At 35.7% G+C, this 21,689-nt stretch overlaps 6 protein-coding genes and 1 long non-coding RNA gene across 11 annotated transcripts; 2 read left to right on the forward strand and 5 right to left on the reverse strand.

Moving 5' to 3' along the window:
* LOC104791438 (heat stress transcription factor A-7a) lies at positions 1 to 1,855 on the forward strand. Its single transcript, XM_010517328.3, has 2 exons — positions 1 to 521; positions 1,068 to 1,855. The coding sequence occupies exons 1-2, from the start codon at positions 264 to 266 to the stop codon at positions 1,641 to 1,643; spliced, it is 834 nt and encodes a 277-aa protein (XP_010515630.2). The 5' UTR covers positions 1 to 263; the 3' UTR covers positions 1,644 to 1,855.
* Positions 1,856 to 2,323: 468 nt separating this feature from the next.
* On the reverse strand, positions 2,324 to 3,631 carry LOC104791439 (uncharacterized). Its single transcript, XR_768913.3, has 2 exons — positions 3,462 to 3,631; positions 2,324 to 2,952 (listed from the first exon to the last, which is right to left on the reverse strand). It is a non-coding gene; the product is annotated as an uncharacterized LOC104791439 (long non-coding RNA).
* A 242-nt stretch (positions 3,632 to 3,873) lies between these two features.
* On the reverse strand, positions 3,874 to 5,434 carry LOC104791440 (calmodulin-like protein 9). Its single transcript, XM_010517329.3, has 4 exons — positions 5,018 to 5,434; positions 4,761 to 4,921; positions 4,588 to 4,665; positions 3,874 to 4,156 (listed from the first exon to the last, which is right to left on the reverse strand). Exons 1-4 carry the CDS (start codon positions 5,091 to 5,093, stop codon positions 4,016 to 4,018), a joined length of 456 nt encoding a protein of 151 aa, XP_010515631.1. The 5' UTR covers positions 5,094 to 5,434; the 3' UTR covers positions 3,874 to 4,015.
* Positions 5,435 to 7,461: 2,027 nt separating this feature from the next.
* Positions 7,462 to 8,981, forward strand: LOC104791441 (protein JINGUBANG). The gene has a single exon (XM_010517331.2). It carries the CDS (start codon positions 7,562 to 7,564, stop codon positions 8,816 to 8,818), a length of 1,257 nt encoding a protein of 418 aa, XP_010515633.2. The 5' UTR covers positions 7,462 to 7,561; the 3' UTR covers positions 8,819 to 8,981.
* Positions 8,982 to 9,475: 494 nt separating this feature from the next.
* On the reverse strand, positions 9,476 to 11,295 carry LOC104791442 (uncharacterized). The gene is made up of 2 exons (XM_010517332.3): positions 11,055 to 11,295; positions 9,476 to 10,952 (listed from the first exon to the last, which is right to left on the reverse strand). Exons 1-2 carry the CDS (start codon positions 11,155 to 11,157, stop codon positions 9,724 to 9,726), a joined length of 1,332 nt encoding a protein of 443 aa, XP_010515634.2. The 5' UTR covers positions 11,158 to 11,295; the 3' UTR covers positions 9,476 to 9,723.
* A 3,676-nt stretch (positions 11,296 to 14,971) lies between these two features.
* Positions 14,972 to 18,663, reverse strand: LOC104791443 (zinc finger CCCH domain-containing protein 46). Of its 3 annotated transcripts, none has more exons than XM_087453319.1 (10): positions 18,326 to 18,663; positions 18,085 to 18,224; positions 16,846 to 17,775; positions 16,587 to 16,751; positions 16,311 to 16,496; positions 16,149 to 16,216; positions 15,770 to 16,061; positions 15,514 to 15,693; positions 15,360 to 15,429; positions 14,972 to 15,268 (listed from the first exon to the last, which is right to left on the reverse strand). In XM_087453319.1, exons 3-9 carry the CDS (start codon positions 17,514 to 17,516, stop codon positions 15,369 to 15,371), a joined length of 1,623 nt encoding a protein of 540 aa, XP_087309445.1. In that variant the 5' UTR covers positions 17,517 to 17,775; positions 18,085 to 18,224; positions 18,326 to 18,663; the 3' UTR covers positions 14,972 to 15,268; positions 15,360 to 15,368. The 3 variants fall into 3 exon arrangements, with proteins under 3 accessions (XP_087309445.1, XP_087309446.1, XP_087309447.1); XM_087453320.1 differs by having other exon boundaries at positions 18,085 to 18,218; positions 18,326 to 18,658; XM_087453321.1 differs by having other exon boundaries at positions 18,085 to 18,194; positions 18,326 to 18,611.
* Positions 18,664 to 19,801: 1,138 nt separating this feature from the next.
* Positions 19,802 to 21,658, reverse strand: LOC104791444 (basic leucine zipper 24). 3 transcript variants are annotated; one of them, XM_087453323.1, is made up of 5 exons: positions 21,597 to 21,653; positions 21,478 to 21,500; positions 21,125 to 21,311; positions 20,715 to 21,027; positions 19,802 to 20,310 (listed from the first exon to the last, which is right to left on the reverse strand). In XM_087453323.1, exons 3-5 carry the CDS (start codon positions 21,266 to 21,268, stop codon positions 20,183 to 20,185), a joined length of 585 nt encoding a protein of 194 aa, XP_087309449.1. In that variant the 5' UTR covers positions 21,269 to 21,311; positions 21,478 to 21,500; positions 21,597 to 21,653; the 3' UTR covers positions 19,802 to 20,182. The 3 variants fall into 3 exon arrangements, with proteins under 3 accessions (XP_087309449.1, XP_087309448.1, XP_010515640.1); XM_087453322.1 differs by lacking the exon at positions 21,478 to 21,500 and having other exon boundaries at positions 21,597 to 21,658; XM_010517338.3 differs by lacking the exons at positions 21,478 to 21,500; positions 21,597 to 21,653 and having other exon boundaries at positions 20,676 to 21,027; positions 21,125 to 21,268.
* Between the last annotated feature and the right edge of the window lie 31 nt (positions 21,659 to 21,689).

Here is a 21,689-nt window from a genome sequence, read left to right on the forward strand (position 1 = left end):
AAATTAGTGTCATCACTCTCTTTCAACTCTTCCTATTTAAGCCACCTCAAATAGCTTACGTGGACATTACCTTCCTCACTTTTGCCCCCCTTTCTCCTCATCAACTGCCATAAACGAACTCAATCTCCACCGAACCAGTTCATATATTTCAAAAATTCCCAAGATGAAGCCAATTTTGGAGATCGGTTAAATTTTGGCATCATTGTTTTGATCCAACACCCGCATTATATTATTACCAAGAACCTTGTCTTAATTCAAAGGCGATGAATCCGTTTGTACCGGAAGGCTATGATCAACCACCACCACAACCAATGGAGGGATTACACGAAGTTGGTCCACCTCCGTTTCTGACCAAGACATTTGAGATGGTTGATGATCCAAACACAGACCAGATCGTATCTTGGAACAGAGGAGGCACTAGTTTTGTCGTTTGGGATTTGTATTCTTTCTCTACGGTTCTTCTCCCTCGACACTTCAAACACTGCAATTTCTCAAGTTTCATCAGACAGCTCAATACTTATGTGAGTGTTCTCTCTTATCTCTGTTTCATCTTCTTGTTCTATCTTCTCCTGAGTGACCAAACACGAAAAAACAGAGCATTGCTCTGTTTTACCCTTTTCTTTTACTTTCATCTTATTATATAGTTTGCTGGAAAACTACACCAAATTGCATTTTTACTTGGTAATGTGAACAAAATTTCAATTTTTTTTTACTGCAAAAATCCGTTGGTAGCTTCCTATTCTAGAAACATCGAAAATGTAGATTCCGTAAGGTAGTGGACTAAAAGAAGGTTTAGTAAGTTCCAGAAGCTTGTCTCGTGTCAACTTGCGTTGTAAAATATTCGCAAGAAACCGTCATCAATCTTATCCCAATACCAATACCAATTGTTTATTCACTAATCAGCTTTAAGGTTGCCCACTTGTATATAAAAAAAACATTGAAAAAGACTCACTCCAATAATTGATGTTTGTTTATGTCAACTTGAGAATATGTTAAAGACTTTCAAAACCTTATCAGATTCAAAATTGTGAGTGAGTGAGTACTAAAGTGCAAAACAAAACAAACAGGGTTTCAGAAAGATAGAAGCTGAGAGATGGGAATTTGCAAACGAAGGGTTCTTGGTGGGACAAAGACAGTTACTGAAAAACATCAAGAGAAGAACCAACTTCTCTTCATCATCATCATCATCATCATCATCAACTCCATCAGGCCATGACGCTGCTTGCAACGAGCTCCGCAGGGAGAAGCAGGTGCTAATGATGGAGCTGATGAGTTTGAGACAGCAGCACCAGACTACGAAAAGCTACGTCAAAGCTATGGAACAGAGGATAGAAGGAGCTGAGATGAAACAGAGGCAGATGATGTCGTTCTTGGCTAGAGCAATGCAGAGCCCTTCGTTTCTGCATCAGCTCCTCAAACAGAGGGATAAGAGGATTAAGGAGATCGAGGATGAGACAGCAAAGTGGAAAAGAGGTTCTTCTTCGGTGTCGGAACTGGAGGCTCTGGCTCTGGAGATGCAAGGCTATGGGAAACAGAGGATTCTGCTGGAAGAAGATGATCATCATTTAGTGGTAGAGAGAGAGTTGGATGATGGTTTCTGGGAAGAGCTGCTTAGTGACGAGAGTTTGGCTTCTACTTCCTAACTAGATGGATCCCTTTTGGTTTTAGTTGTACTTTTGAAGCTCACTTTCTTCTTTCACAATAACCTTGTTTTTATTGTTTTGTTTTGTCTTATGTTGTTTTACAATAATTTGTTATCAAATAATTAGTAATTTAGTAGTGTAAACTAGAAAACGGTAATGATTATTTTATTTATGTATATATGTGATAAATATGATTGTCGTTACCTTTAGAATTGGACCCTGAACCCTGGACCCATTGATGTTGTTGGCTGATCTCTTTCTCTGTTTTGACTCTTCCCCTAAACCGTTTTTTCAAATTTGATCTGTCTTTCTCACATCATTAATGTCAAGATGAGCTTTCGCTTACTTGAGTCAATGCCAAGACAAGTCCACATGAGTGAGCAATCTGATCTGCAGTCTTGCAGAAAAACAGCATCAAAGATGAAGAAATTGCTACAAAGTTCAAGAACAGAAACCTATTTAGCGGTGATTAGCAGTTCCCTTTTCTGCTCTGAAATTCTTTTCCACAGCAGCCAGTTGCTGATCTATGCAACCCCAAACTTTAGACATCAACTTGTGAATCTTCCCTCTCCATCACAATCCATCTGCAACATCTCCAGCAGCAGTGGCATGAAAACGCAAGAGCTATTGATATGTAAGGAAACTGAGACACAAAACTGAGTCACAAACTAAGATAAGGGTTCTTCAAAATAAAACTTTTTTATTAGACAATCTGTTTAGTAAACTTACAAGTTTCACTCAATCAATTATCTAATCTCTCATGTTTATGGATTTATACACAATCCAAGAACTTCTCAAGACAAAACTCCTTAGTCCCCTTAAGCGTTATGCTTTCCTACAAGAAACCACATAAACTTAATATCTAAGAATTCTATTGCTCTTTTGTGCTAACCTCTACAATGCTTAGCCCCCTATTTATACACAATAGGTCGTGGCCATACAAGCTTAAATTCCTATTATAATCCTAATAGGAATTGTCAAATCTCTTTGCAAATTTTCTTTTTTTTAGAATAGAAAATTATTCTTCATGTTTCTTTTTCTACTAGAAAGGAATCTCTTCATGCTTCTAGACTCTTCTCCAAGCTTATACTCTTCATAATCTGCATGGTTTAAAAATTAATCGCCTTAGCTGCTAACCTTCTTTTAGTTCCATGTTATCTGCTTCGTTGAACTACTTCTTGTGGTACTATGAACTAATGCAGCGACTGCATCAACATCTTCATCTTCATTTATGCCTTTCATAAATGTTTTTTTCTTTTTCTTTTCATCTTGTTGTAAAACTCAGTTAAGAATACATCAACATGGCACGCTGGATATTGATATTGATCATGTCAAGAAGAAGAATTAATAAGAATCTTACATAGATGAAAAGATGTATACAGAAGTAAACACTCAACAAGGATCCAAAATATTCTCTAATAAGTGTGTTGTGCCCCCTCATAAGAATCAATACATTTCTTAGGCAAAACACATCCGTTCTTCAAGAGCTTATAAATTCCCTAATTTCTTATACTCTTAAAGAGTTAAAGATTGTAATCAATCTGTCCCCCAGCCCATTTATCCAAAGACATGTCGTCTAGACACTACTAAAAGGTAAATATAGCAAGTACCAAAGTGCTACAATCAATGTAAAGATTCTAGCTCAGCTTCACAATCGTTTTCTGTCCACTGTGATGGAACCATGATTTGAGACAGATCAAAAATATCAATGAAAGTGACATACATGAATCAAGAAACACCATAAATATAGAATCCGTTTGAAAGCCTACTCGACAACAACCGTCGGCAGAAAAAAAGAAAGAAGCAAAGCTACTTAACCTTCAACGATGGGGACTTCTATTGGAAATTGGAGCAACAATTTATAGCAAAGCTGATAGGTTATGAACAACTTCGAGAGATTCAACCGTTTTATTTTTCTCTCGCCATTCACATATCGAACAACCACTGGTTTTGAGTTCTTTACACTGCTTCTTGATTAGGGGGTTGGCAAGTGGCAAATTTTAGTGTTGGAGATGGAACATAACCCTCTGTGACCGAGTCAGATATATCTATTTCCGGTTTTATTTTTTATTTTATAAGCAATTAGTTCGGTTCTATTCACACTTATTCGGCTTTGGTCGGTTTAGAAAATATTAATATATGTTCAAATAGACCATACTTTTATTTTGTTTCAGTTTGGGATTTTTGGTTCGAAAAAAAGAAATTGTTTATTGACTCGAAAAATATCATAGATATAAAAGTCACACTCTTATTATATGTTGGGAAAATACGGAAGAAACAAATGATAGGATCTTTCTTTAACATATTCAAAAGTAGTTGTAGTAAAGTGCAAAAAAAACAACTCTTATATCATGGCATTTCACAAAAACATGCTAATAAGAGGCAGCGATCATCATTTTACAGAACTCGTGCATAGAAAGAAAACCATCGCCATCGAGATCAGCTTCTCGGACCATATGCTCCGCTTCTTCCGCAGTTATCTTCATCCCCATGTCCTTCATTCCTTCTCCCAACTGCATTTTCGTTTACAGATAATTAGGAGAAATGGCAACAACAACAACAACTTTAGTAGTTAATAGCTAAATGTCCTTTAAACACAAACGACATTTTAAAGATAAATAAAAACTAATTAATTCAGACAAACGACATTTTGTTATTTAATAGTATGGGTCAGCCTTAACAATGTGTGTACAATTGACAATTGTTGTGGTGTCGGTCTGTGAAAAAAAAAAACTAAGGACCGTCAGCGCAATGGAGTTGCTTATGAGACAAAAAAAATTTTAGTACCGTGTGGATGATAGATATAATACGGTCTATTGAAATATCCAATCTACATTATCACTTATTATATAACTCTTTGTAATGTATATTGTTTCTACGTTATGACTATGATCTTTGGTTTAAAATAATAAAAGAAGTTGTTGAATTTATAATTTTTTTTTACCTCAAGTGGAGATATGAAACCGTTTCCGTCTCTGTCGAACACTCTGAATACTTCTATTAACTCATCCGATACCGATTCCTATACAAAAACTTTCATTTAAAACTTTAAAAAAAAAAAAAATTACCAAAATCTTGAAAATAATAACGAAACGGTACTTTCTTTGATCAATTTACCTGAGAAGTGTTTTGAGCCATAATATACAAGAAATCATCAAAAGTGATACCACCGTTGCCAAAGATGTCGACATCGCTCATCATCTGTTGCAGTTGTTCTGCCTTTGGATTCTTCCCCATGGACTTCATCACCTTCGTTAGCTTCTCCTTCGTGATGAACCCTGTTTCACACGCAATCATTATAACATCATCGGTCCAATCGATTTGAGTAAAGCTTGTGTAACAAGTAACAAATCGGACAAGAAAGAGAAAGATACCATCGGAGTCTTTGTCGATAAGACAGAAGGCTTCGTAAAACTCTTGGATCTGCTCATCTGTGAAAGCATCGGCCATCTTCGATCGCAAAGAAAAGTCAAAGTCTCTCTTTTAAATTTGATGATTAAAACTTTTCTTAATCTGTTTGTGATGCAGAAGAAGAAGAGGGGGCATCTATCTCATATAAGTACATCAACATCATCATCACCTCTTGGCTCTAGGCTCTTGCCCGGTCAAGGTCAAAACTCATGACCTTGCGTTTTCATTAGTTGTGATATTTTTTTCTAGAGCATGACTCCAGGTCACGCGTCTTTGTTCAAACTTATGACTTCAACGCTTATTTTTTCATTATTTTCATAGAGTTTGGAAAAATATACAAAGAAAAAATAAATTAGGATCTTGATTATTGCGAAAATAAAGGTAGAGTAATGCTCGGGTTTGAAGAGTCAAGTAGTATTAAAATTTAAAAGTCGCACATTAAGAACAACAAGTTGCATTAGCCCTTGATTTTCTATTATTTTGTGTTTCCATTGTGTTTTGTCCTTGATTTTGCATAATTATCCAATCAAAAGAAAAGATAAATTATGTCAACTTCTCTCAAGTTATAGATGATAATTCCATTTCGTGAAAGTGTGTGTTAGATAATAAAGTTTGGAAAGTTGTATGTCTTGTTACCATAACAAGCAAACCAGATTGTATACAAATGGATTTTTAATATTTCTGCAAGTGACTCAAAAGGTATATCACTATGATAAACCGGATTGAGTTAATTAGGAAAACATTCTTCTCCTCGGACAAACATGACTCTCCAGAGCAGTCCAGAAAACGGTTCTGTAAGAGGACGACGTTGTGAATGGATATCAAGACTTGTGTATTAATTATAACCCTTGTCTTCACCTTGGAAATCTTCTTTATGTTTTTGTTCGTTATATGGTGAGAGCGAAACAATGTATAAATGTGATTATGTGAATTACGTTTAATCCGAAACAAATCGTGGGGTCATTTATGTTTGTGTCCATACAATATTAGGGGACTTGGCAAAATATAAAAAGATGTAGTGATCGGTTTAGACTTGAGACATATTATCCTTTTCATAAGATTCAAAAAAATCCAGATAAATATATATTTAAAAAAATACTAAATTTTTTAATATCAGTTAAGAACGAAACAAATCAGAAATGATAGAATTTGAAATTTTGGATGTTCTTTTTATTCTGAATACGATAACTAGTTTATTTAATAGCCGAATACGGATAAAGAAAGATTGAGAAAAAAATTGGTTTGCTTTGTGTCTACCCTTATACAATATGGTCATCAGAAATGTGGCTAGATAGTATCAAAATGCCCCTCACTAGTCACTACTTTGGTCGTAAGCTGACTGGAGAGAAGGATGTTTATAAAGCGGTGTTATATATTCTTAATTGGGTGTGAGTCGACATTGCCTATGTTGGTACCTAAGCTACATGCTCTTCTCCTTGTAATAGTAGTACTCACTAGTTATCAAAACTCAACAATTTACGAAGAAAACATGGGTTATGTCATATTATCATAAACATTTTATTATGTTTTGATGTGGTAGACTGGTATGAGTCGTAGACATAAAAATTATTCGGAATCGGAGTCACGTGAACCTATACGCTCCCACTCCGCTTCTAAGTTAGTGGGGAATGGGAATGGGGATATGTAATTAATTTGTATTTACCTTTTCATCTATTTTTAACTGTTGTTAAGTACAAATATTCCATTTTATCACACTAGTTTAGATTTAATTATAAAGCCGATAATCTCGATTCCCGTATTATATGGCAGAGCTCCCTGTAAAATAATCTTCATCTTCTCCCACCAATATTAGCAACCAATCATATCATATACAAATACAAATAAACGGGAGAAAAGGACACACACACTAGCACAAATAAGAATGGACCACCGCCTACCAATTTTACAAACAAGATAAACTCATTCTAAACCGTCTCCGGAATATTGTACCATTTGAGAATTAACTCTTAACTCTAATATATAACTAACGATGCTAACAACTAAATTAGTAACTAGGTCTCTGACTCTCTGTTGATAACACTACCGACTTATTCTAACTCACTCGTAACAAATTTGGTATATTAATAGTTTATCTTAATTATCTTCATAATCCGTACCGTAACGTTACAGTATCCACATTATCAAGTCCAATTGACATCGCTGGTCAAACAAGAGACCACATTATCAAATCGGTTACTAAATTTTTATATACTCGCGTTAAATTCAAGACTCTCGAATTGGGTTGGGTTTCAATATATTATAAGATTCCATAACCTTATTAAATATAAAAATGCGCATTAAGAAGAAAAAATGATAAGCCAAAAGGCAAAAAGAGGAGGCTATGGCCATCTGTCAAATGTAGCCGTTGTACCTTCCCCTTCTTCCCTTTAACCCTCTTTTTAAAATAAATACTCTTTTCACAATTCCTCAAACGCTCCATTTTTTGGTTTCTCTGTTCCAAAACTAAAAAAATAACAAAACAAGTCTCGAAACCTCTCATTGATGCGATGGTGAGATCAATCCAAGAAGGAGTCTTGATGTCTTCATCTTCTTCCTCCACAACAAGCAACAATACCGACTCAGACGATTCTCTCAGCCCATCAGCCTCCACCAAAAGCTTCGTCCTCGGAACTATCCGTCCGCCGATCACCGGCGCGTACAAACCACTCGCTGTTCTCTCCGCCCACGTCGGCTCTGTTTCTTCCTTAGCGCTCTGTGGTGAGTTCTTGCTGAGTGCGTCTCAGGGGAAAGATATTATCGTTTGGCAACAGCCTGATCTCAAGATCTTTGCCAAATTTGGACAAGGAGATGGCTCTGTGAAGGCTCTTGTGAGCGTCGGAAGTAAAGTGTTTACGGCGCATCAAGATAGCAGAATCAGAGTCTGGAAAGTTTCTAGGAGAAACTCTGAGAATGCTTTCAGGCTTGTAGATACGCTTCCCACGACTAAAGACTATTTGGGAAAGTTTATGAAACAGAGCAATTACGTTCAGACGAGGAGGAACCATAAGCGTCTCTGGATCGAACACGCAGATAGCATTTCTTGCCTTGCGGTTCACGCTGGGATTATCTACTCTGGATCGTGGGATAAGACTCTCAAAGTCTGGAGATTGTCGGATCTCAAGTGTCTTGAATCAATCAAGGCTCACGACGACGCAATCAATGGTCTTGTAGCCGGAGATGGTAGAGTGTACTCTGCCTCTGCGGATGGGAAGATCAAGATTTGGGGGAAAGAGAAGAGAAAACAGAATGAGTCTACTCTTTCTTCTTCTTCTTCTTCTTCTTTACATGTTCTGAAGGCTACATTGGAGGGTCGTGCGGAGGTTTCAGTGAACTCGGTGGTGGTTTCCGGCGACGGGAAATGGGTATACGGAGGAGGGTCAGATGGGTTTGTGATGGGATGGGAGAAGGGAGAGAAAGGAGGAGGAGAGTTTGAGGAGTGGAGATTAGGGTTTGAGATGAAAGGTCATAAGATGGCTGTTCTGTGCATGTGTGTGGTTGGGGAAATGGTGTGTAGTGGATCGGCTGATAAGAGCATTGGGTTGTGGAGGAGAGAAAAGAGTGGAATACTCTGTAAATTCGGAGTCATAGATGGCCATGAAGGTCCGGTCAAATGCTTGCAGGCTTCGCCTAACAATGTCGGTGCTGGCTTCATGCTTTACAGTGGAGGTCTTGACAAGAGCCTCAGGGTTTGGTGGGTCCCAAAACATGACAACTTAGAAGAGAAGAAACAAAGTTTTAAGACATTGTTGATGCAAAAGGTTTGAGTGAAAAGATTTTAGTGTTTGGTGTTCTTTTGTGGGTTTACTTTACATATACATTACATACGTTTTTGGTTTATATTTGTAATTTGTTATTCATTTTTTGTAAAGTCATGAGGGGTTTTTTTCCTCCAAGAAATATATATGAATTGAATTCTTATTTTGTTAACATTTGTGTCTACCAACTGTTTTGGTGCCTAATGATATAGAGTAGAAGTCTTGATGCTTTTGTTACCTTGCTTTGTATTGAAACTGTAGCAATGGGAATGATAGCTTCTGCGTTGGACAAAAATATTGTTTTTCAGCCTCTTTTTGAGCTTTGATCACCGTCCAATTAGCAAAGCAAGAGTTGTGCAACTTTCTCCATCACCGCAATGCTTTAACCATGTCCAATTAATAATAGTTTGTATTATTAGACGCACCCATCATTATGGACCAACCAATTGGTTTGAAAGTGAAGCATATACCCAGCTTTGTTTATTCAAAAATATAATCTATAAAGCAGAATATCGCAGTTTTGTAATATAAAAATGAGATGAGAAAGCTTTGAAGGGATGCATGGAGCCAAACAAAACATAAGTGTATCATGTGTGTATATTCCTGTTCTTATTGAACTTGGAATAAATTAGGTTATCTTAACATATTAATTATGAATCCAGCATCAAAGGCAAGCCAAAAACCTTGAATAGTCAAGTATGTGTCGAACATTATCATCACAAAAGGGTACTCGTATATAATCTACATATATGCTAATTTTGAGTTGGAAACAAAAAAAAAAAAAAACCCTGCCTTTGAGTTACCTTGGAAGGTCAATAGCTAAGCTTAAACTACACTTGTCTGCACATACCACAAGAAGCTAAATACTCCAAACACAAAACTACATGAAAAAAAAAAAAAATGGATCGTTTGAGTTACTTAGCTGAGAAATGGACCCTCCTGTTCTGATAATCATCTCTTCTAGGCCAAGGGTTTCTGTATTTAGAATGGTGTCCATATACCTTATCTCTTTCCTTGTTTTGCCCACCCCAACCATCACTTGATCTTTTCACATTCCAATTTCCTTGCTTTGTCTCAGTCGCTCGTCGTGTTTGCCAACCGCCTGCATTTGCCCTATGATCTCTCAAAGCTGTATTGTCAGGCACAAAACCAGCTTTCCATGGATTATAACCCTTTGGCTCCCGAATATCACGACTATATCCCTTACTACGCCACTCCTGGTTTTCCCGTCCACCACTGCCCCAAGAGTCATTGTTCCAACCTCTATCACGACTATATCCCTTACTAGACCACTCCTGGTTTTCCCATCCGCCACTGCCCCAAGATTCATTATTCCAACCTCTATCCTCCCATCCCTTGCCAGAGCAACCTCCCCAAGTGGTCTCTTTAGCTGTCTCCTTTCTACAACTAGGCTTGGCTTCCCAAGGATTGTCAAGCATTTCATACTCTTCAGCTGGTACACTCTCAGAACCTCTCGCTTTCTTGTTTTGGTGCCCTGAATTATCATCGTTTCCCTGACCTGAGTTCTCCCAACTGCCATTAACCCTATCTTTAGTTTTCCACTGGTTCTCCCTCTGAGCCTCAGTCGTCCAACAACCCCAAGATGTTGAATCATTTGCTTTCTCATTTCCACAGCTAGGCTTGGCTTCCAAATAACTCACCCTATCTTTTGGATGATCAGCACCACTCTCTGATAGATTCCAACCATTCGATCTATTTCCCAACGCACTGTCTTCCCATGGAGTCTCTTCAACAGGCACTACTAAGTCACAACCACTCCAATTCCTATCTCGCCGCCCACGTTTAAAGCCACACTCTACCTCGGCATCAGGAGGAGCAAAGTAAGCAGTTTCTAAATCCCTAATGAGTTCAGGGTCAACAAAAGTATCCCAATCAACTCCACTAATATAAAGATCCGGATCAGGAAGAGAAACATCACAACGAAGACCATTAACACGAGACCAAAACCTCTTCTTCTCACTATGAAAAGTCTCTTCGCAAGCTGAATCGTTCCAAGTGATAACATTACCACTATACCAGCTCTTAAAGTCAGTAGCTTCAACCACTTTTTGCCATGGTACTGATCCAATCACTTCACAGAATCTCTTTTCCCATACTGGAATCCCATCTTCTTCACCATAACCTTCGGAAAAAAAAAAAATACAATTGTAAGATGCTAAATTAAGCAAAATCAAGAGTAGATGAAATTTGAAAATATTGAAATCAAGAAGGAGAGAGAGAATACCACAAGAAGAAGAAGAAGAAGAAGAAGAAGAGTGACGTTCGCTGTACCATCGCTCAGGAGATCTGCGACGGTTGTATCTCGATCGGTGATTCCACTTTCCCATTGAGAAAAATCTCAAACGGACGGTGATTGATTTTGGAGACAATTAGGGGTCCGCGGGAGAAATTTGGGAACCAATTGCACACACGGAGCAGTGAAGTTGAATCGGTCGGTGGTGGTCTATTCAATTTCCCGTTTCTGTAACGGCCCAAATTTTTTACGTTTGGGTTTAAATGGGCCTTAAGGCCTTGTGACCTTTGTGATCATATGTCCCCACTTCAGTAATTGTGCAAGGAAGATGACCCATTTCCCAATTTTTCAATTAAGTGATTACCAACAACAACAACCCTAGACTTAATCACCCATTTATATAAACTATCCGGTCACAAATGAAATTGAGGACCATTTGCGTCGAATAAAAAGTACTTGCTCACGGGACCAAACTTATCAAACTTACTAGTCATTGAATTTCATAGAACCAGATTTTTTTTTTTTTTTGGGCCAAATCAAATGCTTCTAAATGAGAAACCACAATGCACGTGATCATCATAATCATATCATCTCCTATCCTAGGAATTGCTCTTAGACCAACATCAAAACTTTGGAGCTATCTTTTCCAGTGTTCAATATTCCTTTATTTTTTGCAACAAAAAATATATAATCCTTTTTGATGAAATAATTTATTCTTTTTTGTTGTATCGATTTATGCATGTATCTAAGTTTATAAGTTAAAAGAAATATATTGGAGTAAGAAACCAAAATAAATGACTTCACGCATGTTGTTGAGTCGACGATGGTTGTATATAAATAAATAAAAGGAAAGTGATCATTCATTTTACTCTACCACCAATCAATAAAAATGACGTAGCCCTTCCACATTCTATTCGCTCTTAATATTGCTATTTATACTCAAACAGATTTTTCTTACTCAACTTTTGTAGAATTTGCTATAATTTGAAAAGGAAACAAAAAAACGAGAGAGAGAGAGAGAGAGAGAAGAAATGGGTCCAAAATTTTAAGACAATAAAAGGTAATTGCACGTTCTGTTGCAGCATTCAACCCCTTCTGACAATATCTTGTTTTTTAAAAAACTATTCTCTCTATTGCTTCCACTCTCCCAGACATCCCACGCGCCGATCATTGGCCTCTTTTGGTTTTTGGTTTCATTTAAACTTTGCAGTTGGGTTCGGTAAGATGAGGGATTCGATTTTTAATGAGTCGACCACCAAGTGTGTGCAATAAACCAATTACGAATGGTCAACGATGCTACCATCCGATTTTATTTCGTCACTCTCCTCAAAATTAATTGCCACTAAACTAATTTGTACGGACGTGAGTGATGACTCAAGTGTGAGTGCCTTTGTCCGTAAGGAATGGTAAAAACATTTTTGGTCAGTTTTAGAAAATTTATGTCTTTTCCACTAAAACACTCCCCAAAAACAAAAAGATGCTATCAATCTGGCAAATGTACAAAGTATATGAGTGCTTATCTCCGTTTTCATAAGTTTATCTAGTGAGATTTACTAGTGGTATCTTTTTACGTAACAGTAAGTTTACGTCTGTGTATTGTAGTGGAGACGATCAATTAAAAAAAAAAACTTAAATCTACATTTCTACTAGATTTAAACATACGGTACACCGCGAGACAATATTTTTACAACAAAAAAAATTAAATTTTAAAAAGTTGTATTTGTTTGTTAATTTAGTTTCTTTTATTTAGTGTTTAAGATTGTATAATTGTATTTTAATTGTTAATTGTAAAATTTGATCAGTTGTATACCGCAGACACGCGACAATTATTTAGTTTTATTTATACTAATGTTACATTTGTACCGTATCGAAATTCTTATGGTTATAAAAATATAAATTTTTACTGCTTTTTAGATTTAACCCGTGAAAGAATTATTCTTACATTATTATATTTTTAAACTTTTAGTGTTTATAATTTAATCCGTAAGTTTAAAGTTATTTAGATTTAACCCGTGAAAGAATTATATTCATAAAAGTTATTTTGCAGTATACTGCATATTAATTTATATTATAAATACTCCAATTTATTAGATTTAACCCGTGAAATAATTATTTTTGCATTTTTTATCAGCATATTAATAACCATTAAAGTTTTAATTGTTCATATGAAACAGTATAGTTATTACTGAATATTAGAGTTTTTAAAAGAAAAAAAATATTGTATAGATATTTTTGGCATATGTTATTAAGTGTAATAAATTTCTTAATATATAAATTGTTTTAAGAAATTATAAACCAAATATGTAGAGACATTTTAGGAATCTAATTGATTCTCTTCGTATGTGCAATTTTTTAAGGATTAGTTTTGTAAATAAGTATAACTTAAAGGACACCAAATGTACTTCAATTTATAGAAACACCACGGGATAATTATTTAGTTTTATTTATTATAATTTGAGAAATCTAAGGAATCAACTCCTAAGTACCTCAAATCAAGTAATGTAGATGACTAAATCTACATTTTACAATCAAAATATGTAAAGGAAAAATATTTATAGAAAGTCTATACAAACAAAAGTTCTAAAGATAGTTTTGGTGATTTTATGGGATTAAAACTTTAATTAGTATATCTGTTTTTGGAAAAATCAAAATGTATAGATATTGTTAACATTTTATGGCAATAAATGTAACAAATGTTGGTCGATTTAAGAAAGATTTATATTTGAGTTTCTCTACAATGTTATTTATAGAATTTTTTTGGGGTTAATATTATAAATAAATTTTTAAATAAGCAAAACTTAAATGACATATCACAAAATGTACTTTAAAAATGTTAATATAGATTTATGGCTTCTAGCAACTACGTCTACCATACACATATATATAATCTTTAGAGAAAACATTATATATTTTCGATAATTTAGTGAAATAAAATTTGATGTCCAAAAAAAAATTGTTTTTAGTTGGTGATAGGATAAATTAGTTAGCAATAAAACTAATTTAAGTCATCATGAAGTTGACATTTCACGTATCATCTGATTTATAAATTACACAGATATATTTTTAAACCGAAATTTGGAGTATATATGTGGACATGTCTCCACAAAACACAACTTCTGAAATATACATCCCCACACCACATGGCCTGTGTGTTGGCTCGTGGGATCCCATTATTATTTTCTCTCCTGTTTTTTCTATTTTCGAAGTTGTTTTTATTCCTTTTGTTTTATATAATTTCAAGTGTTTGTAATAATTTCGTGTAAATTGACCAAAAAATAATCAGCATTAAGTGTGAAGTTCCGCACAACTAATTTCGAACCATTTCAAACTTTTGGAATAGCCAATACTAACAGTTTTACCTTAAACGAAATCAGTTATCCATGGCAAGAAGATGGCCTTCACATCATACATGAAAGATTGCCTTGGCACTCGTTTGATCATTGGAGAGTGATATAATGAATTGAAACATTTCCTTTTCCAACTTTCACATAAGAGAAGCGACATAGTTGTAAGTAGACCACAAGTTACAAAACTATTTTTGTCATGTTGTGTTATAATTCTTGGCACTCACTCTCTCGCGCGTGCCCCACCACACACTACACTGTCCTTGCTTTTTGCTAAATCATTAAGAATACACATAATGATGATATCGAATTACATGCAATATGTCCATTAACATTCATCTTTTCTTTGCCTTCAATCACGGTAATAACCATGGATACATCACCTAGTCTTTTTCACACTTTCCACCTCACAAAGTTGCATTTATAAACGAGGGTAGAAAACCTAGTAAACAAAGATTATAGTTGAAGAAAGAAATCACCAAAAGTTGATATCTCTGGGTTTCCAAGTTGGGGAGTAGTTAGAGTGAGAGGGTAACAACTAGCAAGGACAAGAACACATTTGACTTTTCAAACTCAAATTATAATCTCTCTTTCTTTTTGTATATCTTTAGAGAGATTACACTTCTTGTCCTATATATATATATTATATCATACCATATCATATTCATATTACATCATCTTGTGTGGTCCATCATCACATTACACATTAAAACTAGAGAAATGGTACAACAATCTTCCTTCTTTCTCTACTTCTATCTCGTACATCAAATTACCTGCATTATTTTTTACACCTCTGCATTTTTTTTGGTTATTAAGAGTCTCTATATTATCAGTTTTATAACTTCCTCTGTTTCTCTCTTCCTGCAACCAACAACAATGAAAATAAACTGTTAACTTTAACACGATTGTTGTTTTGTATTCCACCATCCATATTCATCTATACTCTTCTTACCTGTTTTGTTTATATCCCAACACGACAGGTTGGTCCACCCCTACCGGGTAACATACCAATCGGCTGCAACCTATTGAGATTATTCATGAACGCAATGTTAGATATACCATTTACTTGATAGCATAAACATAGAGTGTGGTTGAATCTTAAAAACCTCGGCATTTGGTAGTTGAAAGAGTTGAAGGACTCAGAGAGTGTGGAAGGAGTAGAATTATCATCATTATCAGAAGAAGGTGACCATAAATCTGATCCATTATTGTCTGCAGAATCAGCAAACATAAGCAAATGGTGGGCGGGCGATGCAAATGGACTGTCTGGCAAGCTATCCTCCAACCTGAAACAACTCCCCAAAAGTTCAACCACACAGATTCAAATACACACAAACAGTTTCCTTGTAGAAAACTCATTACCTCTCTGGTAGATTCATTGTATCATCATCAGATCCTTCTTTAGAACTTCCTTTCCCTTTCTCTCCTCCTTCATACTCTCTCTTGATCACGGACAAAGGGCGTGGAGAGATAAGTGATTGGCTAAAAGGATTCGGTGAATGAATGTTGGTAGGGGAATTGAGTTGGAAATGCTTCTTGACATCAAGAAGCTGCAGATTCATCAGCCTTCTGCTCTGTAGCTCAAGAATCTCTTCTTCAAACTTACTTCTCCACAGCACATCTTGGGTGTTGTTGTTATAAAACCCTCTCCCTCCTAACACCACAACCAAATCAGTATGGCAGCGAGAGAAAATGGTTCTTCAGTAAACACAAAAAGAAACAAGTTTTAGTGTTTGTTTACCTAACACATCTCTGGGGCTAGAGTCAAGGCCTGTTGGGGACAATTCACGCTCCGTTGTTTGGTTAGTTCTACACAAACGGATAAAAAGGGTGGTAAACACAAGGATTCATGGAACAATCAGGCTTAACTTAAGTATGAGAGTTACTACTACTAGTATAGTACCTGTATTTGTCAGGGACTTTGCCTTTCTCCTTGTAAGGCTTAACAAGAACTCTTGAATCACACACAAAGTGTGGGTTTCCTTTGGCGAGAATGCTCTTAACAGTCTCAGGATAAACAAATGTCACAAATCCAAACATCCTCTTTTGCTGATATGGTATCCTCACATCTTGAACTGGTCCAAAAGTACTGCACCCCACCAAAACAACATCTTATGTCACACACAAGAACATACATTCAGACTAAAGAGAAGTTGAATGTGTTTTGTTGGCAATTTACCTGAAGTAATTGGACACATCTTCCTCTCTGAACCTACTGTCGGCAGGGAATGTCAGATAGATCTGTCTCGAAGCTGGACAAGCCATAGCAGAAAGATCAATCCTTTCAGGTCTCCACCTTCCAAGCTTTTGCAGTTCATCTCCTAACATCAAAGCAGCAGCAGCTCTGCCCAGGAAATTTACACAAGTTATAAAAAAAAAACACACACACACTTAAAATATAACTGAACATATCAAAAACAGTTGAATAAAGGTCAAACCTTTGAGCATCGCTCTGCTGCAAGTTAACACCTTTAGGTGAAAAAGACGGGAGAGAAGAGCGAGTCATGAAGTGATGAGCAAGTCTAGGAGGAACCGAATTAGACCTAAGAAGCTCGATTCTGCTTGGAGAGCCAACCAAATCGGCTCCTCCATCACTGTGTACGAATCTGCAGCTAGCTCCGTTTTTGCAGAAGCCTCTAGCGAAATAAGAACAGGGCACACCTCCAAACCCTAAATCAGAATCACCACCATACCCTAAACCGTCCAAAACGCAGCTACCGCTTCTAGCATGCACAGAGCCCAAAAAATCAGTTCTTGGGTTCACATCATCCAAAAGGTCGAAGTCGTTGGTTAAATCCCTAGAAGACCTTCCTCCATTAGCGTAAAAGGGCAAAGAAGCAGGATTGAGAGAAGAGCCACGGTTGTTCTTAGGGCTAATTAACTCCTCTTGATGACTCCATGGAGACCTAGAACCGTTCAAGAGACCTAACTCTTTCTTGGCTTTCACTATAACAGAGTGAACAAGAGTCTCGGGACCAAAAGCTAGCCTTATCATCTCCTTTTCACCGTGATCTTGAAGAAGGAGAAGACCCATGATCTTCGATGCGTTTTCAGGGTCTAAGCTTTGGATTCTAGAGAGTACAATCCTAGTAGCTTCATACCCATCCATGGCTTTTCTCTCTCTCTTGGATTAGATGAAATAAGTGTAGTAGAGAGAAGAAGAAGAAGAAGAAGGAAAGAGTGGTGTGTTTTTGTAGAGAGAGTGTTTGTAGTCTTGTGTACAGAGAGGTTGTTGTCGTTAAGAGGTCTCTCTGGTTTCTTGTGTTGGATTTTAGTCTAATGGGTTTATTTACGTTTTTTTTTTCTTTCTTAATTCTCAAATCCTATCTACTTACTAACCTTAACTATAATTTTTTCATCTTTGATTCCTGCGAAACACCAGTAAATAACAAAAGTTTATAAGAAGAAGAAAATAGTATTAAAAAGTTTACTACTACGATATTCTTATTTTTGTTTGTTTCCTAATTCTCGCGTGCTTCAAACAAGAAGAAAGGTTAAAAAAAATTAACACTTTAATAAAAAGAGTTGGAGAAAAAAGGAAAAAGGTAAAATCTTTTTTAGGAAAAAAAGAAAGTTATTGCATGCCGAAATTTTTACATGGAATATAAAGAATAAAATCGTAACTTTTTGTTTACTAGTTTTCGAATGAGGAAATAAAAAACTGTAAATTTTTTTACCTGAAAGAAAAAAAGTCAAAAGGATCGACGACACTTGAAGAATCTCTGTGGCGGAGAGAAGAACATTATTAATAAGGCAGCAGCAGTAGAAAGAGTGAATTTTTGTTTTGCTGCAGGTGAAAGACTGACCGTTACTGCTCCTTTTGAAGAAAGAAAGATGTCATCATCAATATTATTAGATTCTTCTATTCTCTATCATCAAAACAAGTTTTAAGAAGAGAAAAAGAGAAGAAGTACGTACTTAATTCTAAGTTTCAGTGGATCTGAGTAACTGAGTTTACGAGAATATATAGATATCTTCCGGATTTGGGATCTCTGTGTTGTTGTTCTTGCTTTGTGGATCAGGAGAAAAACTCTCTGGTCTTTCACGAGTGGAAGAACAAGAGAGAGAGACACAGAGAGGTAGATAGAGATTGTGTAATAAAAACATAAAACTGTTTTAAAAGCAAGAAAGAAAAAAAAACAAAAAACAAAAGATGGTTGCAGTGCACGTTCTCTGACACAACCCCAATTTTTTTTTTTTGTTCATTTCATTCGGACACAAAGCTACACGCGTTTTGCCGTTGAGATGTGTTGTTCACGCGCCGGTGATTGATACTAATATATATGCAGCCCAGCTGTATCGGCTGGGGTCTCCCACTCTCTCCTACTGTCTCTTTCTCATTTTCATCATTATTTTTTTTTTTTTTTTGGGGTAGGGACACATTTTAAGTATATATAAAGCTTTTGTGTTTAAAACTTTAAATTTAAAAATGAAATAAAACACCTGGTTTTTTTTTGTAATCTTTCAACTTGTAATTTAATTTGCTTATTTCTTAAAAAATGAAACGGCAGGATTTGTTATTGTTCATTTAAGATGAAATTTGACTAATTAGGGAAACATAAAAAGCATGCCATGTCCAGCTTAATTCTCTGCTTTTATTCAATTAGTTTGGTGAGACACTTAAATTTTAGTTAGTTAGTAGTACTGTTTTTTTTGCAGTACTGGCTTAAATATTTTGATTCAATCATTATTGCATGCTTCATTGAATCACATGAAATTAATTAAAACCGTGTCATGATGATTAAATCTGTCTTAATAAATAATCTCATGGCATGTGTTGACCAATTCCATAGGTTTCTTATCTGAATCAATGAAACTAAAATATTTATTCTGTAATAGATTATAATGGACTATATAATTAAAAAAAAATCTTACGCAAGTAGTTTCACTTTCACATATTCAAACTTTTTTTTTTTGTTTAATAAGATATTCAAAATATGGAGTATATTATATACATGAGGGGGTAGGATTAAAGATGAAAAGACATGATTGTTCTAAATTAATGTAGGATAAAAAAGAATTATTATTTTTGAAAATTTAAAATTTTTCAAAGGACCTTTTTGTAAAAGAAGAATGACCCACAATGGAAAAAGCAAATGATTATAATAGTTTATTTTTAGGGTGTCAAAAAGCAGTGGTCTAGTCTAGTCACAGGAGCCGAGGCACCTAACACCTCACTCTATGATTATGTGTATGTGTGTTTTTCAATATTTTAAACTCTTTGCTTAATTATTTACCACCCAAAAAAATCTAACATTGCGGCCTTATCATTGACCCATCCATAAATATTTGATTCGCTTCTAAATTTTTACATGGGAGAATGATTACTAAAATACTATGCGCAAATGTTTGATACAAATTGCATAAAAATTCAATGATTGGGGAAGCAGTCCATTACACACCAATAGATTTCATTTTCCTCTGAAAAATATGATAAACACATGTATGTATGTATGATGCCTACCTTATCTTATATCGTTTCTTGGGTTTTTCACCATACCCACATGTAGAGAATCTTAAATGGACCCCCGAAGATTTTCTAAGCCCACAATCATCGTCGTACATACAAACTTCACAATCCCCCCCCCCCCCTCCTCTTCATTCCAAATCAAAATGTACATCAATATGTTTTGGTACCCTTAAAGTAGACATGTGTGGAGTAAGTTACAATCTGTGCATATATATTAACTATATGGGACTCCAACCTTTACATCCCTAATTTAAATTCCATAATGTATATATATATATATACGCAATACCACAACCCGTAAAAGCTTAATGTGAGAATGGTGGTGAATGAGGAACAAAGGAGTGAATGGCAGCATCATGAAGTGTTTGGCCATCCTCGCACTCCACTCTTGCCGCTTCACATAATATATTACTTGTTGCCACACTGCATCCATCTGTGTGATTACATTGTGTTACCATTCCACATACGTTAAACAAATCGTATAGAAAGAATAGTATTCATTGTTCGATAACCTGATTTTGTGGTTTTTAATAATTCACAACATTTCTCAAATTTATGTGTTAAAATTTTTGTTAAAAAACTTGCATTTCTATAAGTTTTGTTGTTTTTAGCGTTTTGTAAAATTCATGAGTAAAACGTTTAACTTAAGTGTTTCTGCTATTCTCTACTTACTATCATCACCACTCTTTTTTATAAGCTATTTTCTAGTTCTTCTTCTTTCCATTGCCATTCAATCAAACATATCAGAATATTGATAACTAATTTCATCTTCTAAAACCAAATAGTAGGCGATGTCACCTTCTTTGAACACAAAACCAGAACCATAGGAGATGTCACCTTCTTTGAACACAAAACCAGAACCGGTGCATTGCTTATTTTGCTTCTGATTGGAGAAACCACCAAGTTCACCATCAATCTTCTCCTGTATCTCTACCAAAAGAGTCCGCAGTCTGATGAGTTCCGTTTCCACAATTGCTTGGCTCTGAAGCTTTCTAACCAAATGTTCATTCAGAGTTTCCAATCTCTTAACTTCGTCTTCAAGGTAGGCGGTGCGAGCCTTTTTCTTCTCTCTGTACTTCCTCACTGCCTCTCTGTTCCCACACGACCGTTTCTTGTTGTTGCTGTCAGAATGATCATTCTCTTGCTGATCCTGTTGCAATATATCAATACTCATATGTTCCATAACAATCCATTCAAATTATCATAACCATAATATCAAATATATCAAGCAAAGATGTGTATTATACAGGGATGATGAGATGAGTATGAGTGTGAAAGCATGTGTGGGAGTGAGAAGCATCTTCTGGTCCTGGAGGGTTACAGCTGTGAGTGTGGCTACATCCTCTCGATGCTCCACCCCAAACTTCTACTTCTTCCTCACCCATATTCATCTTTTTTTATATATTCTAATTTCAAGATCGCCAAAGAAAACACCTGTTCTATTCAAAAATTGTGACATAGAGTTAGGGTGATATTATTAAGGTTAAAGGGGATGATGATGGTGTTGAAGAATATGTTGCTGATTAACATAGTGGATGAATACAACAGTAGTCAAATCTTTAAAATGTTTTGAGATGGCCCAATGAAGAAAAAATCTTACAGTGTTTGGTCGTCTTCTGAAATCTTGCAAAGATGAAAGAACCAAATTGAAAGATAGATAGGATTTTGTGATTTTGAGATTACAGAAAAAAAGTTTAGAAGAGCCGATGATGATTTTACCTTTTGCCTTGATGAAACGATCTTTATGACCAAAAAATTACGATGGAATAAACCAATAAGCCATTTTACCATATCTCCAATGATTAATATTAA

The sequence above is a fragment of the Camelina sativa genome, chromosome 6 (assembly GCF_030686135.1).
Source record: "Camelina sativa cultivar CO46 ecotype springtype chromosome 6, ASM3068613v1".
NCBI classification, from domain to species: Eukaryota; Viridiplantae; Streptophyta; class Magnoliopsida; order Brassicales; family Brassicaceae; genus Camelina; species Camelina sativa.

Excerpts from the sequence above, each read along its gene's own strand:
- LOC104791441 (XM_010517331.2), top strand. The coding sequence starts at position 7,562 with ATGGTGAGATCAATCCAAGAAGGAGTCTTGATGTCTTCATCTTCTTCC.
- LOC104791444 (XM_010517338.3), bottom strand. The coding sequence starts at position 21,268 with ATGAATATGGGTGAGGAAGAAGTAGAAGTTTGGGGTGGAGCATCGAGA. Across the intron at positions 21,028-21,124 it reads ATACTCATCTCATCATCCCT|GATCAGCAAGAGAATGATCA; the intron begins GTATAATACACA and ends ATATTGCAACAG. Across the intron at positions 20,311-20,675 it reads TGGTTTTGTGTTCAAAGAAG|ATGGATGCAGTGTGGCAACA; the intron begins GTGACATCGCCT and ends GTAATCACACAG.
- LOC104791442 (XM_010517332.3), bottom strand. The coding sequence starts at position 11,157 with ATGGGAAAGTGGAATCACCGATCGAGATACAACCGTCGCAGATCTCCT. Across the intron at positions 10,953-11,054 it reads TTCTTCTTCTTCTTCTTGTG|GTTATGGTGAAGAAGATGGG; the intron begins GTATTCTCTCTC and ends TTTTTTCCGAAG.
- LOC104791443 (XM_087453319.1), bottom strand. The coding sequence starts at position 17,516 with ATGGATGGGTATGAAGCTACTAGGATTGTACTCTCTAGAATCCAAAGC. Across the intron at positions 16,497-16,586 it reads GATGTGTCCAATTACTTCAG|TACTTTTGGACCAGTTCAAG; the intron begins GTAAATTGCCAA and ends GGTGGGGTGCAG. Across the intron at positions 15,430-15,513 it reads TTCAACTACCAAATGCCGAG|GTTGCAGCCGATTGGTATGT; the intron begins GTTTTTAAGATT and ends TAATCTCAATAG.
- LOC104791440 (XM_010517329.3), bottom strand. The coding sequence starts at position 5,093 with ATGGCCGATGCTTTCACAGATGAGCAGATCCAAGAGTTTTACGAAGCC. Across the intron at positions 4,666-4,760 it reads TGGCTCAAAACACTTCTCAG|GAATCGGTATCGGATGAGTT; the intron begins GTAAATTGATCA and ends GTTTTTGTATAG. Across the intron at positions 4,157-4,587 it reads GTTTCATATCTCCACTTGAG|TTGGGAGAAGGAATGAAGGA; the intron begins GTAAAAAAAAAT and ends ACGAAAATGCAG.
- LOC104791438 (XM_010517328.3), top strand. The coding sequence starts at position 264 with ATGAATCCGTTTGTACCGGAAGGCTATGATCAACCACCACCACAACCA. Across the intron at positions 522-1,067 it reads TCAGACAGCTCAATACTTAT|GGTTTCAGAAAGATAGAAGC; the intron begins GTGAGTGTTCTC and ends CAAAACAAACAG.